At 51.2% G+C, this 11,266-nt stretch overlaps 1 protein-coding gene across 4 annotated transcripts; it reads right to left on the bottom strand.

Annotated features, from left to right (window-relative positions):
• Positions 1-2,125: 2,125 nt before the first annotated feature.
• On the bottom strand, positions 2,126-8,938 carry LOC115640844. Of its 4 annotated transcripts, XM_030543891.1 has the most exons (5): positions 8,801-8,938; positions 7,834-8,032; positions 4,872-5,201; positions 4,136-4,255; positions 2,126-2,617 (listed from the first exon to the last, which is right to left on the bottom strand). In XM_030543891.1, the coding sequence occupies exons 2-5, from the start codon at positions 7,901-7,903 to the stop codon at positions 2,331-2,333; spliced, it is 807 nt and encodes a 268-aa protein (XP_030399751.1). In that variant the 5' UTR covers positions 7,904-8,032; positions 8,801-8,938; the 3' UTR covers positions 2,126-2,330. The 4 variants fall into 4 exon arrangements, with proteins under 4 accessions (XP_030399751.1, XP_030399749.1, XP_030399750.1 ...); XM_030543889.1 differs by lacking the exon at positions 7,834-8,032; XM_030543890.1 differs by lacking the exon at positions 7,834-8,032 and having other exon boundaries at positions 4,136-4,252.
• Positions 8,939-11,266: the final 2,328 nt, after the last annotated feature.

The raw sequence follows: 11,266 nt of genomic DNA, 5'->3' as shown, positions 1-11,266 counted from the left end.
CTTCAAGCCAGCACTGATTAGCCAGTGTTCTCCTGCTGGTCAACTTTGGGCACAGCCCATCCTAACTTTGTAAAGAATAGCTGGTGAGGGAAGATAGTGCTGTGGCTTCAAGCCCCTGAAGCAAGGGAGCAAACCCCACTCCAGGCAGGACCACTGGGATCCACAGAGAGCTGTGCTAGTGTTGGCCGATCATCTGGCAGCCATGCACAGAAGCTAGATATGCAGATCCACTAGTCCCAGGGCAGTCTGTCTCTCCTATCCCCACCAGATTCCTGGTAGCCCAGATCCTCCGGAGGGGGTGTGTGTAACAAACACACAAGCGATCTGGGACCATCTCCATCCCCCCCTGTGATCCCACTGAAGACAACAGCATGGCAGAAAAGTTAGTGTCAACTGGGGTAATGACTTATACCAGGGGTTATTTGAATCCCTGCAATATGACAAGTTTGATGCTGATTTCCTAGCTTCCGGGGACTGTGCATTAGGGTAGAAGAGGTAGGAAGTGGGTAGTGAAGACCCAATCAGCTTGAATGGAGACAGCTGGAGGGAGACACTTAAAGGAAGACCCTTGCTCACCTGCAAGCAGAGAGAGCAGATCTGAGGCTGAACTTGATTTCCCAGAGAAGAGGTTAAGTTTTTGTTGCTTTGTGCTGGCTTTGGGTGTGGCGTGCCCCAGAAGGGGGAGAAGTTTGGTAAGTGGCCCAGCTGAAGAGCAAGGTAAGTGGGGGGAGAAGCCCAGTTGGGATGCTGAAGGGCTTGCAAGGGGGTGCGCTGGTAAGGACGTGCTATAACCCAAACTGCAATGGCAGCAGGGCAGGCTCATGCAGAGCAGCCCTGGGCATGGGAGCGTGAATTAAGTAAGTCACTTTCCACCCTGGTGTTAGAACTTGCTTTCCAATAACAGTCAGAAGAGTGACTGCTTTACCCTGGCATAACAGACTGAAAGTGTGTAATACTGACAGCTAGGGGCCAGGAGACATTTGATCCCCCTCTGCTAAAGGTTTCAGGGTAGCACCCATGTTAGTCTTACCCACAGAAAGATCAGGAGAACTTGTGACACTTTAGAGATTAACAGATTTATTTGAGTATATGCTTTTGTGGGCTACAGCCCACTTCTTTGGATGCATAGAAATGAACATATATTGAGGAGATAGATACACACAGAACATGGTAAGACAACTCCTACCTTTTTCAACTCTGAGTGGCCAATTAGGGTGATTTTAGCTATTTGGCATTAGGATACTAGCCCAGCAAGGCTAGTCCAATATTCTGCCCTGAACCAAAAAAAAAAAGGTGGGGGCAGCAGATCAAACCGAAGGGAGAGGTTTGCAGCCGAGACCCCGGAGAGCTGAAGCCAATACTCACTCCACTGCAAGTTGGAGCTTGTGAAGAAGCCAGGAAGGTTCACAATAGGTTAAAAAGATACTCAGCAGAGATCAGTGCCCCCTTGTGCAAAGATAAATGAGACACTCCCTCTGCTGTATAGCTTATAGTCTAAATAGATATTCCCACAGACAAGAGGGACAGGGGAGAGAGGCACAGAGATAAATACAATAATAAAACCACTTTAAAACAATTAATCACATTTACTTATGATTAAGGCTACAACGGCAGCATGGATACTTTATATTAAGAAAAGTCAGACAGGATGCAGGCAAGAAACAACTCATGGCTGCCCAAAGCCTGTTTCCTGGCATTGAATTACTAGAATGTTCAAGAAAAGTTGTGTAGGGCTTATCTTTGGGACACACCCACACTCACAGTCCCTCTCCTAAAGTGCTTATAATGTACACGGAGAAATATCTCATTTTAAAGATGGGGAAAACTAAGGCATGGGACAGTGGAAGGCCACATTTTCAGAAGAGCTTGGCTCCCTGTTCAGTAGCTCCATGATCCTTTGAACTAACACCCAGCCCCACAGTCTGAGCTGACTATACAGCCCTGAGTTAAAATCTACTAGAACTGGAAGGGACTCCAAGGGGTCATTGAGCCCAGCCCCCTGCCTTCACTAGCAGGACCAGTACTGATTTTGCCCCAGATCACTAAGTGGCCCTCTCAAGGACTGAACTCACAATCTGGGGTTTAGTAGGCCAATTCGCAAACTGAGCTATCCCTCCCCCCAGTTACTCAAAGTCAGACAGGGAGTCAGGAGACCTGGCTCTTCCACCAAGTCCCAACCCGGTGCATTAAACACAAGGGCATCCCTGGCCCTACATGGGGAGAAGCCACATCCAGACTCAAGCCACCAGCTAGTGTGATGATCATAGCCACCCAACACCCACAGGAGGCGCCTGCACCTCAGCCATTCAATGCTATTAAAGTGCTGCCTTTCAGCTACATTGGTGCAGCCAGCTCAGTTCCCGGGGCTGTGCCACCTCTCCATTCAATGGGATCCCCTCACCAGCATCTCCATTGGGTTCTTGGGTTCTAGCCTCATGCTGCTGCAAGACCCAGGCCGACATGCAAATGGGTGAGTTTGCTGAATTGGAGATCCCTTCCTCTTCACAACCATAGTGGGTTATTGGTCTGTCTCCCCCACGTGTCCAGCAGATGCAAATAAAGCAGCAGGCAACAAGCAACACCAGTGAGGCCCACACACCATAGTGGCCCCTTGGCTCTGGAAAGCAAAGGGAGGAAAAGAGTCAGTTTAGACACAGCTAGCATGAGAGGGAGGGTGGCCTAGTGGTTAGAGCCCTTGCTTCGGAGACCAGAGTTCAATTCTTCTCTGCACATTGTGGATAATCACCCTGCCCTATCAGAGAGGATGTTGTGAAGCTAAATACAAGGTGCTCAGATATTAACATGATGGGGACCATATAAATACTTTAGAGTGAGCCTTACTGAAAACAACAAGCTGGTCTCTGCCATAAAGATCTGTGTTTGTACAGCACCTGACACCACGGGTTCCTGGCCATTCATACAAGGTAAATAACACATGGTAATTAGAGTCACTGACTACAGCAAGGGTAAGCCTGTGTTGCTGCCTCATGATATTTGGTGCTTTCCTTAAATCCCCAGCTCCTGGAGTCCCGTGATTAGAGAAGACTCACTGCTTTCATTTAGTTTCTCAGTGAAGGTTTCTAGCCCTTGTGGCTGTGGGGAGAGTCTGAAAACACAGACCCTAGAGGTAGGTGCAAAAGGGGAACAGAGGCTGAGCATTTCAGTGCCCTGCCACCCCAGAGCGTGGCACCCTGGCTCCCTAAACAATTCATGGGGCCCCTAAGAAAGGGATTCCCACAAGCCAGCGTGTGAGGCAGCGGGCTGCCTAAGGTAGCGAGTCAGAAATGCTGAGAAGGCTGTGACTAAGTGCCTCCCTCCACTTGCAATTCGCAGCCGTGCATCTTCTCCTGGAGTTAGGCACCTAGGCTGGGTCAGTCCTTCTTGTGAGAGCAAGATGGCAGTGTCTAGTGGTTGGAGCATCCACCCAGGACATGGGAGATCAAGGCTCAAACCCACGGAAAGAAGCAAAGACTTGAACCTACGTTCCCCCACCTCTCAGGAACATGCTGTAACCACTGAGCAGGGTCCCTCAGTCCCTCCTGGAGAAGCTGTTCCACTGAGGATAAATAATTATCTGAAGAGCCCTGAGAAATTCACAAATACAAGACACCGTGGTAAAAAAAAACAAAAAACCACACACACAACCCCCGCAGTGGCAGCACTAGTCTCACAAGGCTGGGCCTGGCTCTCCACTCCTGTGTCATGACCTGGCACATGGGGTCACATCACCGCTCAGATATGGGGGTGGCTGGGCCAAACCAGGCTGGGATTGGCCCTATAGGACAGGAGCTGCCACTGAAGGGTGAGTGCAGGGCAGGCTCACTCTCCAAACTTTCCCTTGCTGAACAGCCAGACCCCTTCCATCGTCCAGAATGGCCTGGCCCACCCCAGGGCCTCCCCCCTACTTCCACACCTCCCCCGGGGACCTGACCCCCCACCGCTACCACCATGTGGATAAAACAAAACTTCACACTTCTCTCCAAATAAAATAAAATATTTAAAAATATTCATAGGGCTCTAATTATCTGACAGCCTCCAGCAGCGGGTGATCGCTGGGATTCAGACACAAACACCCCAAGTTTTGGGTAAAAAATGATCAGGCTCCTGTAAAGAGATTCAGGTCATTAACGCTTACCCCCCTCGGGAGAGCCGTTGGAAAGCATCCCTCGGCTACTTCCCTCTCCAGTCAGACTGGCAGCCCCCTCTCTGGCAGTGGAAGTGTCCGATAGAGGCGGTGGGAATGAGACAGAACCTGCTGGCAAACAGTAGGGCATAGATTTCGAGGCAAGGAGGCACCATTAGGTCAGCTGATCCGATCTCCTGTATTACCTGGGCCAGAGAACCTCACCCAGGGATTCCAGCATCCAGCCCATATCTGGTGGCAAAGCTAGAGCATTTTTTTCCTGGAAGTCATCCAGTCTTGATTTAGACTCCAGTGATGGGAGGCTGCAATCCACAGCATCATGCAGGAAGCAGTAACGCAATATCTAGGCTCTAATCTAGCCCTCCTGCCCATCACCGTAGTATTGTGCACCTCAGTCCTTTTAAAGCCTTTATCCTCCCAACATCCCCCCATGGTGGGGAAGTACCGTTATCCCCTGTACCAGGGTGGTTTGCTCTTGGGCTGGAAAACATAGGGCTAAGCCAGCCCTGATCACGGGAATCATCCCAATCCAGCACCTTACCCACTTGACTCATCTGCTGTCAGGAAAGCATCCCAAGGGACGCCTAGGCAGGAGAACTATGCAGCTCTGAATGACATCCCTGGGAATTATACACCACTCCCGCACATCGGATGGAGAGGGCAGAGGCTGACTGAAACGGAGTCCCATTGGCCATAAACTTTGAGGCAAGTCACCTGAGAAACTTACCAGGCACCGTCAGATTGATATGAGCCATGCAGGTTCCATGAAGGTCACCAATGACTTGGTATTCTCCTGCCATCCATTCACTTGCATTCGTCACAGTAAAGAGGAGTCGGTCTGACAGAGAGATCCGTCCCCGGTACGTGCTGTTGTAGTAGTTCTGCTTTCCTTTATTAGTTAACACCAGGATGGGGTGACAAGCAGAGTCGGAGGCGGCGGCCGCAACAGTGGTCTGCATCTTACACAAAAAAGATGCATTCTTGGGCAGGTTGATTTCAACGTGCCCAGAGGAGCTTTCAGGCACAGACAGGTTATAGAGGGGACATTCTCCGAGCCCTAGAAGGAAAAGGTGTATTAGTGACAAGTGGATCCTAAACTGCTCTTGTGGAAGCCAATGATTTCACCTGGAAAGGAAGCAGTGGAAGTCAGCGGGCTTGGTGCAGGTCATGAGCAGCGCCAAAACGGGCTGTGGGCAGGATAGTTCAGGGCTGGGATAGCAGAAGGCTGCAGTTGGTGATGGAGGGGCACCAGAAGAGCCCAGAGTGTGGATGGCAGAGGACTGCAGATCAGGACTGAGTGGCACTGGCAGAGCTGTGGGGGGCAGCTCTGGGCTGGAACAGCTGTGTGGACTGTGGGTCAGGGTTGAGGGGCATAAGCAAAGCTCAGGGAGGGAGCCGGGAAGCCCAGAGCTTTAAAGAAGTGGGGACTGAAGGTCAGGACACAGGGGCATCTGCAGAGCAGGTGGGGGGCAGAGCCTGGGGCTGGAATAGCAGAGGGAACATGGGTTAGGATTAAGAGGAATGGGCAGAGCTGTGTGTTGGGGTGTGATTGCAGTGGGGTCTGGGGATTGAGGGCACTGGGTGAGGAGGGGAGCCCAGAGCTAGAAGAGCTATAGGGCACCAGCAGAGCGGGGTCTAGTGGACCCAGGACTGCAATATTGTGTATGGAATAGGTGCAATACGCTCAGTGGAAAGGGAGACAAACTGCTCCTGCCACTCCAGCCCTGGGCTCCCCCAAAAGACTCATCCCTCAGCCTAGCACCCCTGGGAGCTGCAGAAGGGAAGGGCAGATCTACTGTGAAATGCACCCTGCTATTGATAGAGATCTGAGGCTGCAATCCCAAAACAGCTCCACCCACTGAGGGCCATGTAATCACCTCCCTAAAAATCACATTGAGTTAGCAGAAGCTCCCGGTGGGACAGTTCAAAGATCCCTAAAGCAGCTCAGCTCTGAAAAAAATCTGGCTTTAAGTGTCCAGATTGTACAGGGATGGGAGCGGGGGAGGGAGGAGCAAGAAGTGAGAGTAAATGTGGATAGGAGGCACCCTCACACCTTGCCCCTCCCCCTGCAAAACAAACACGCCCTGGTACCCAAAGTTGGCCCATAAAAATCAATGAATGCCTTGGATCCTCTCACACACACACACACACACACACACACACACACACGTTTACCCATGACACAGTGTCAAGGTTCCTCCCCAACTCTGAACTTTAGGGCACAAATGTGGGAACCTGCACAAACACTTCTAAGCTTAACTACCAGCTTAGATCTGGGTTCACTGCCACCATCCAGATTCCTCAGTGTCTGGAACACCCTCTTTCCCCCCCCTCAAAACCTTCCCCTCCCTGGGTAGCCTTGAGAGGCTTTTTCACCAGGAACTTGGTGAACACCGATCTAACTCCTTGGATCTTAACACAAGGAGAATTTAACCATTCCCCCTCCTTTCCCCCACCAATTCCTGGTGAGTCCAGATCCAATCCCCTTGGATCTTAAAACAAGGAAAAATCAATCAGGGGTTCTTAAAAAGAAAGCTTTTAATTAAAGAAAGAAAGGTAAAAATCATCTCTGTAAGATCAGGATGGAAAATAACTTTACAGGGTAATCAGATTCATAAAGCCCAGAGGAACCCCCTCTAGCCTTAGGTTCAAAGTTACAGCAAACAGAGGTAAAATCCTCCCAGCAAAAAGGAACACTTACAAGTTGAGAAAACAAAGATAAAACTAACCCGCCTTGCCTGGCTGCTACTTACAAGTTTGAAATATGAAAGACTGGTTCAGAAAGATTTGGAGAGCCTGGATTGACATCTGGTCCCTCTTAGTCCCAAGAGCGAACAACCCCCAAAACAAAGAGCCCAAACAAAAGACTTCCCCCCACCAAGATATGAAAGTATCCTGTCCCTTATTGGTCCTTTGGGACAGGTGTCAGCCAGGTTACGTACGTACGTCTGTGTCACACACCTGTTACCATCCGCTAGCCCAGCCTGTCAACTGAGATCACCTGCTCACAAGTACAGACCCAGCTCCTTGTTTTCCAGCCCTCCCTTCTCCCCATAACAATGGGGGGAAAGACACCTTCTTCCACACCTCCAACTTCCTGTCCACCTCCCACCCCCCCACCTACTCCCTAGCTGCTACCCTGCAATAGGCAGAAGGGCCACCCCCTCCACCCATCCAGAGTGCCCCAGAAGGGGGAGAAATTTGCTAAGTGGCCCAGCTGAAGAGCAAGGTAAGGGGGGGAGAAGCCCAGTGGGATGCTGAGGGGCTCCACCCATCCAGAGCAGCTTGCTACCCCCAGCAAGAAAATTCCATTCCCACCTCCCCAGTCTGAAATAATGATCCCTCCCACCCCCCTGCGCTATGAACCCAGCACTTTGCCCCATCCCCTTCCCCATTCAGATCTCCCCAGGGGGCTGTCACTTTCTGCGCTCCAAAACACGGCACTCCAAGATGGTCAGGAGCTTGCCACCCCTCCCACCCCCACCGGTGCATGCGGAGTGATGCGGGAGGAGATATTTGGGGTCACATCCCTCACCCCTGATTGCTCAGTCACATGGTGCAGAGGAATAGCTAAGAGGCCTGGGAGGGGGCTGCTGCTTTCCCGGAGGGGGCCACCGGACAGTGTGTGTGGGGGGTCATGACTCGAGCTTGTGCCCCCCCCCGCCTCCATTACCCATCCCCCTGCTCACCTGCCACCTGTCCGCACCCTGCAGCCAGCCAGAGGGACCCAAGAAAGATCCCCGTCTTCAGTCCCCACATGGTCCCGGTAGCAGCTGCTAAGCGCGTCTGTCCCCTTCCGAAAATGGCTAAACTTTTGGAGCCTCGTCTTTGCCGGGAACTTGTGCAGCCAGGTCATGACCTTACCTAATGCAACCCCATTGGCTGGCTCTGGGAGCCAAAAAAAAAAAAAAAAAGGAGAGAGCCAATTGCAATAGGAACAACTGAGTCCGGCGGCACTTTAAAGGCGAACAGATTTATTTGGGCATAAGCGGACTCTTTGTTGTTTTTGTGGATACTGACTAACACGGCTAACCCTCTGATAACTGCAATAGGCTGCACAGTAAAACAAACCCGAACGGATCCCCCCACACGCAGGCAGGAAGAGAAGCAGGCTTTGGAAACCAGGAGGTTATTCAGAGGGACCCTGGACTAGCTTGAAATAGAGACCGATCATTAGAGCCCTGAGCTGATACAAAAATTTGGATCTGCAGCCCTGTGATAATTAACTGGTATCCGACCCTGATCCGCACTCCACGTAGGTATCCGCAGCAGCGCCCTAGAGAGGTGGTAGCGATCTGCACGGTTACAAAAATGGGATCCACATCTGGTCTGCAAGGTAGTAAACACCACAGCCACATCCGCGGATGCGGACATCTGCAGCTATAAAGAGGATTATCCCTGGATTTGCGGATTATCCGCGGCTTCTCTAAAACTCCCCTCTCCAACAGGGGCCAAGGAGCAGCTGAAACTGACACACGTGCTCAAAGGAAACAGCAAAAGGAAACAGAGAAATCATGTTGGCGCGAGGGGATAGAGAGCCCTAGCACTCCCAGGGCTGTTTGCTTCTCCTCCCTGAACACAGACCAGCCATTCTAAGGCGGGGACGAGGGGCAAGGCCCTCTCCCGGCACTGCTACAAAGGAAGTTCACAGCTTACCTGCTTGAAGACCCCCCCTTTCTGTGCAGCATCCCCTGCAAATGCCCCCCCTCTGGGCACGAGCGGCCAGGAATGCTCTGAATACCCCATAGTCCAAGCTAGGCAGCTGCATGGCCAAAAGCCCGCGATTTAGCTTGGAGGAAGCCTGGTGATTGGCTCTCATTAGCATACTGTCCCCTGATTGGACAAGGGGTAGGGCTGGTCTATCGAGTATCAGAGAACATAGTGTAGCAAACTAACAGTGATCAGCATAATACGCGGGAAACCACAGGACTGGGAGGGGCCCCAGCTGGTGACTTCTGTATTTAGACAGCTGCTGTGTATTCCCTCCCAAACCAATGGTGTAAAACAGCAGTCGCTCTATTGGAGTCAATGAGTCAGAGCCCCAGGTGAAAACACTACTCTGACCATTAGCCCACACTCCCTGCTCCAAGCCAAGAATGGACCCACCAGCCAGTAGTTGCTCCCCTCCATGCTGCTGTCTAGGAAACAGTTTGTGTAAAATCCGCTGTCAATGGGAGTGTGTCATTCAAGGCAGGACTCCCTAATAACTAGACCATTTGTGGTCATCTAGTCTGCCTGTCTGAATGAGGCAGGTGGGAGAACAGCCCCCAGATCTGCCCTGGTCACATTTCGAGGCCACTGGGCATGAGAGACGGGCCTGGAATTCCCCTCTCCCCAGCTGTAATAAATAAAAAACAAGCCGCCCTGTGGTGCCCAGCTGCACCCACTCGAGGGAAGGGCACAGTCCTGGTTTTGCTTGATCTCCTCTGCTTTCTTGAGGAGAGGAGTGTGGGCCCCGCATCTGTTTTCTCTCCTTACAGTGGAGGTGCTTTTGGGTTATTGCTGTGTGTCCCTCTGTACTGCCCTGGGGCCCCAGTATCCGTCCCTCTAGTCTGGTCTGTAAATTCTTATACCACAGCCCATGGGATTATCGGTGTTTGCCTAGAGCAGTGGTTTTCAACCAGGGGTACATGTATCTACCCCTTAGGGTACACAGAGCTCTTCAAGGGGGTATGTCAACTCATCTAGGTATTTGCCTAGTTTTACCACAGGCTACATAACAAGCAAAGTACACACTAAAAATTCATACAGACAATGACTTGTTTATACTGTTCAGTGTACTACACACTGAAATGCAAGTACAATATTTCTATTCCAATTGATTGACTTTATAATTCCCTGATAAAAATGAGAAAGGCGGCAATTTTTCAGTAATATGGTGCTGTGACATTTTGTATTTTTATGTCTGGTTTCGTAAGCAAGTCATTTTAGTGAAGTGAAACTTGGGGTTACAGAAGACAAGTCAGACTACTGAAAGGGGTACAGTAGTCTGGGAAGATTGAGAGCCACTGGCCTAGAGGCCGGTGAGGGTATGTCTACACAGCAAAAAAAACTCCATGGCTGACTCCTGCCGGTGTAACGTAACCCCCCCCCCCCAAAGAGAGGCAGCAAATCGTAAGTAGAAGTGAGGGCAGAGAGAGGGCAGCGGCGACAGCAAAGTTTACTGCGCATGCTCCGTGCAGCCAAAGTCGGGAATCTGGAGCGGTCACTGTTTCTGTCGTTACACCGGCTGCCTTTGGCTCTCATGGCTCGGGCTGTGGGGCTGTTTCACTGCTGTGTAGACTTCTGGGCTCTGGGACCCTCCCACCTCTAGGGTCCTGGAGTCTGGACTCCAGTCTCAGCCCAGATGTCTACACAGCAATGAAACAGCCCTGCAAGCCTGAGTCATCCCTTGACGCCTTCGAGGAGCAGTGGGCGCTGTCCGGGGTTCTCTGCTCGGTGTCCCCGTTAGGTTCCCTCCTTCTGACCCTTTGACCTCACTCCTTTCCCTGTTCTTTTATTAGTTGTCCCCCGCACTCAGTGGGTTCTGTGGCCCTGTGGTTCCTCCCCTTAGGCTGGGGGAGGATCCTTTAGCAGTGGGCGGGCTTCGCCTGCCCACTTCCCAGACACCCAATAGGTACATAGCCATGGTGTCCTGTAGAATTTTGTAAAGGTGGAACTACTGCTCATTGCAAGCCAGCCCCAAGCAAAATAATGTAGGGAGAATGTCCATGGGATCTAAACAGATTTTTTTCCCTTTCATGTGTATGATTGTGGGAGGGGATAAGCTGAGGTCCACTGAAACAAAGGTAATTTTATTATCCACCCAATAAACATATTTATTGAAAATTCTGCAAAAAAAAAAAAAAAAGCCTGAGTCAGGTGACACGAGCCAGGGATGGGAGTCTAGTTACTGTGTAGACATAGCCAGAGTTTATTGCAGGCACAATGCTGCCTCTGGCACCAATTCAGTATTTATCCTGTGCTCATCCTACCCCTGCCCCACTGAGTCAGTCACAGGGAAACATGAGTCACCCATACGTGACTGTGCAGAATTTGAGCAGGGGGAAGAATGGTCTGGGGGATCTGGGGGCACTCAGAGCCCCTGGCATGAGGGAGGGGGCAGTTGCAAGGGGGCGTGTC

The sequence above is a fragment of the Gopherus evgoodei genome, unplaced genomic scaffold (genome assembly GCF_007399415.2).
Source record: "Gopherus evgoodei ecotype Sinaloan lineage unplaced genomic scaffold, rGopEvg1_v1.p scaffold_32_arrow_ctg1, whole genome shotgun sequence".
In the NCBI taxonomy this organism is placed as follows: domain Eukaryota; kingdom Metazoa; phylum Chordata; order Testudines; family Testudinidae; genus Gopherus; species Gopherus evgoodei.
Note: the sequence above shows the minus strand (reverse complement) of the source record. Positions and strands in the feature narration are given on the sequence as shown.

Bases quoted from the DNA above. Each gene is read 5' to 3' on its own strand.
- LOC115640844 (XM_030543889.1), bottom strand. From the start codon at position 8,912: ATGCAGCTGCCTAGCTTGGACTATGGGGTATTCAGAGCATTCCTGGCC. The intron at 4,256-4,871 runs GTAAGTTTCTCA...ACTGTTTGCCAG, and splicing joins TATCAATCTGACGGTGCCTG to CAGGTTCTGTCTCATTCCCA. The intron at 2,618-4,135 runs GTAAGCGTTAAT...TTTGCTTTCCAG, and splicing joins CAACGGCTCTCCCGAGGGGG to AGCCAAGGGGCCACTATGGT.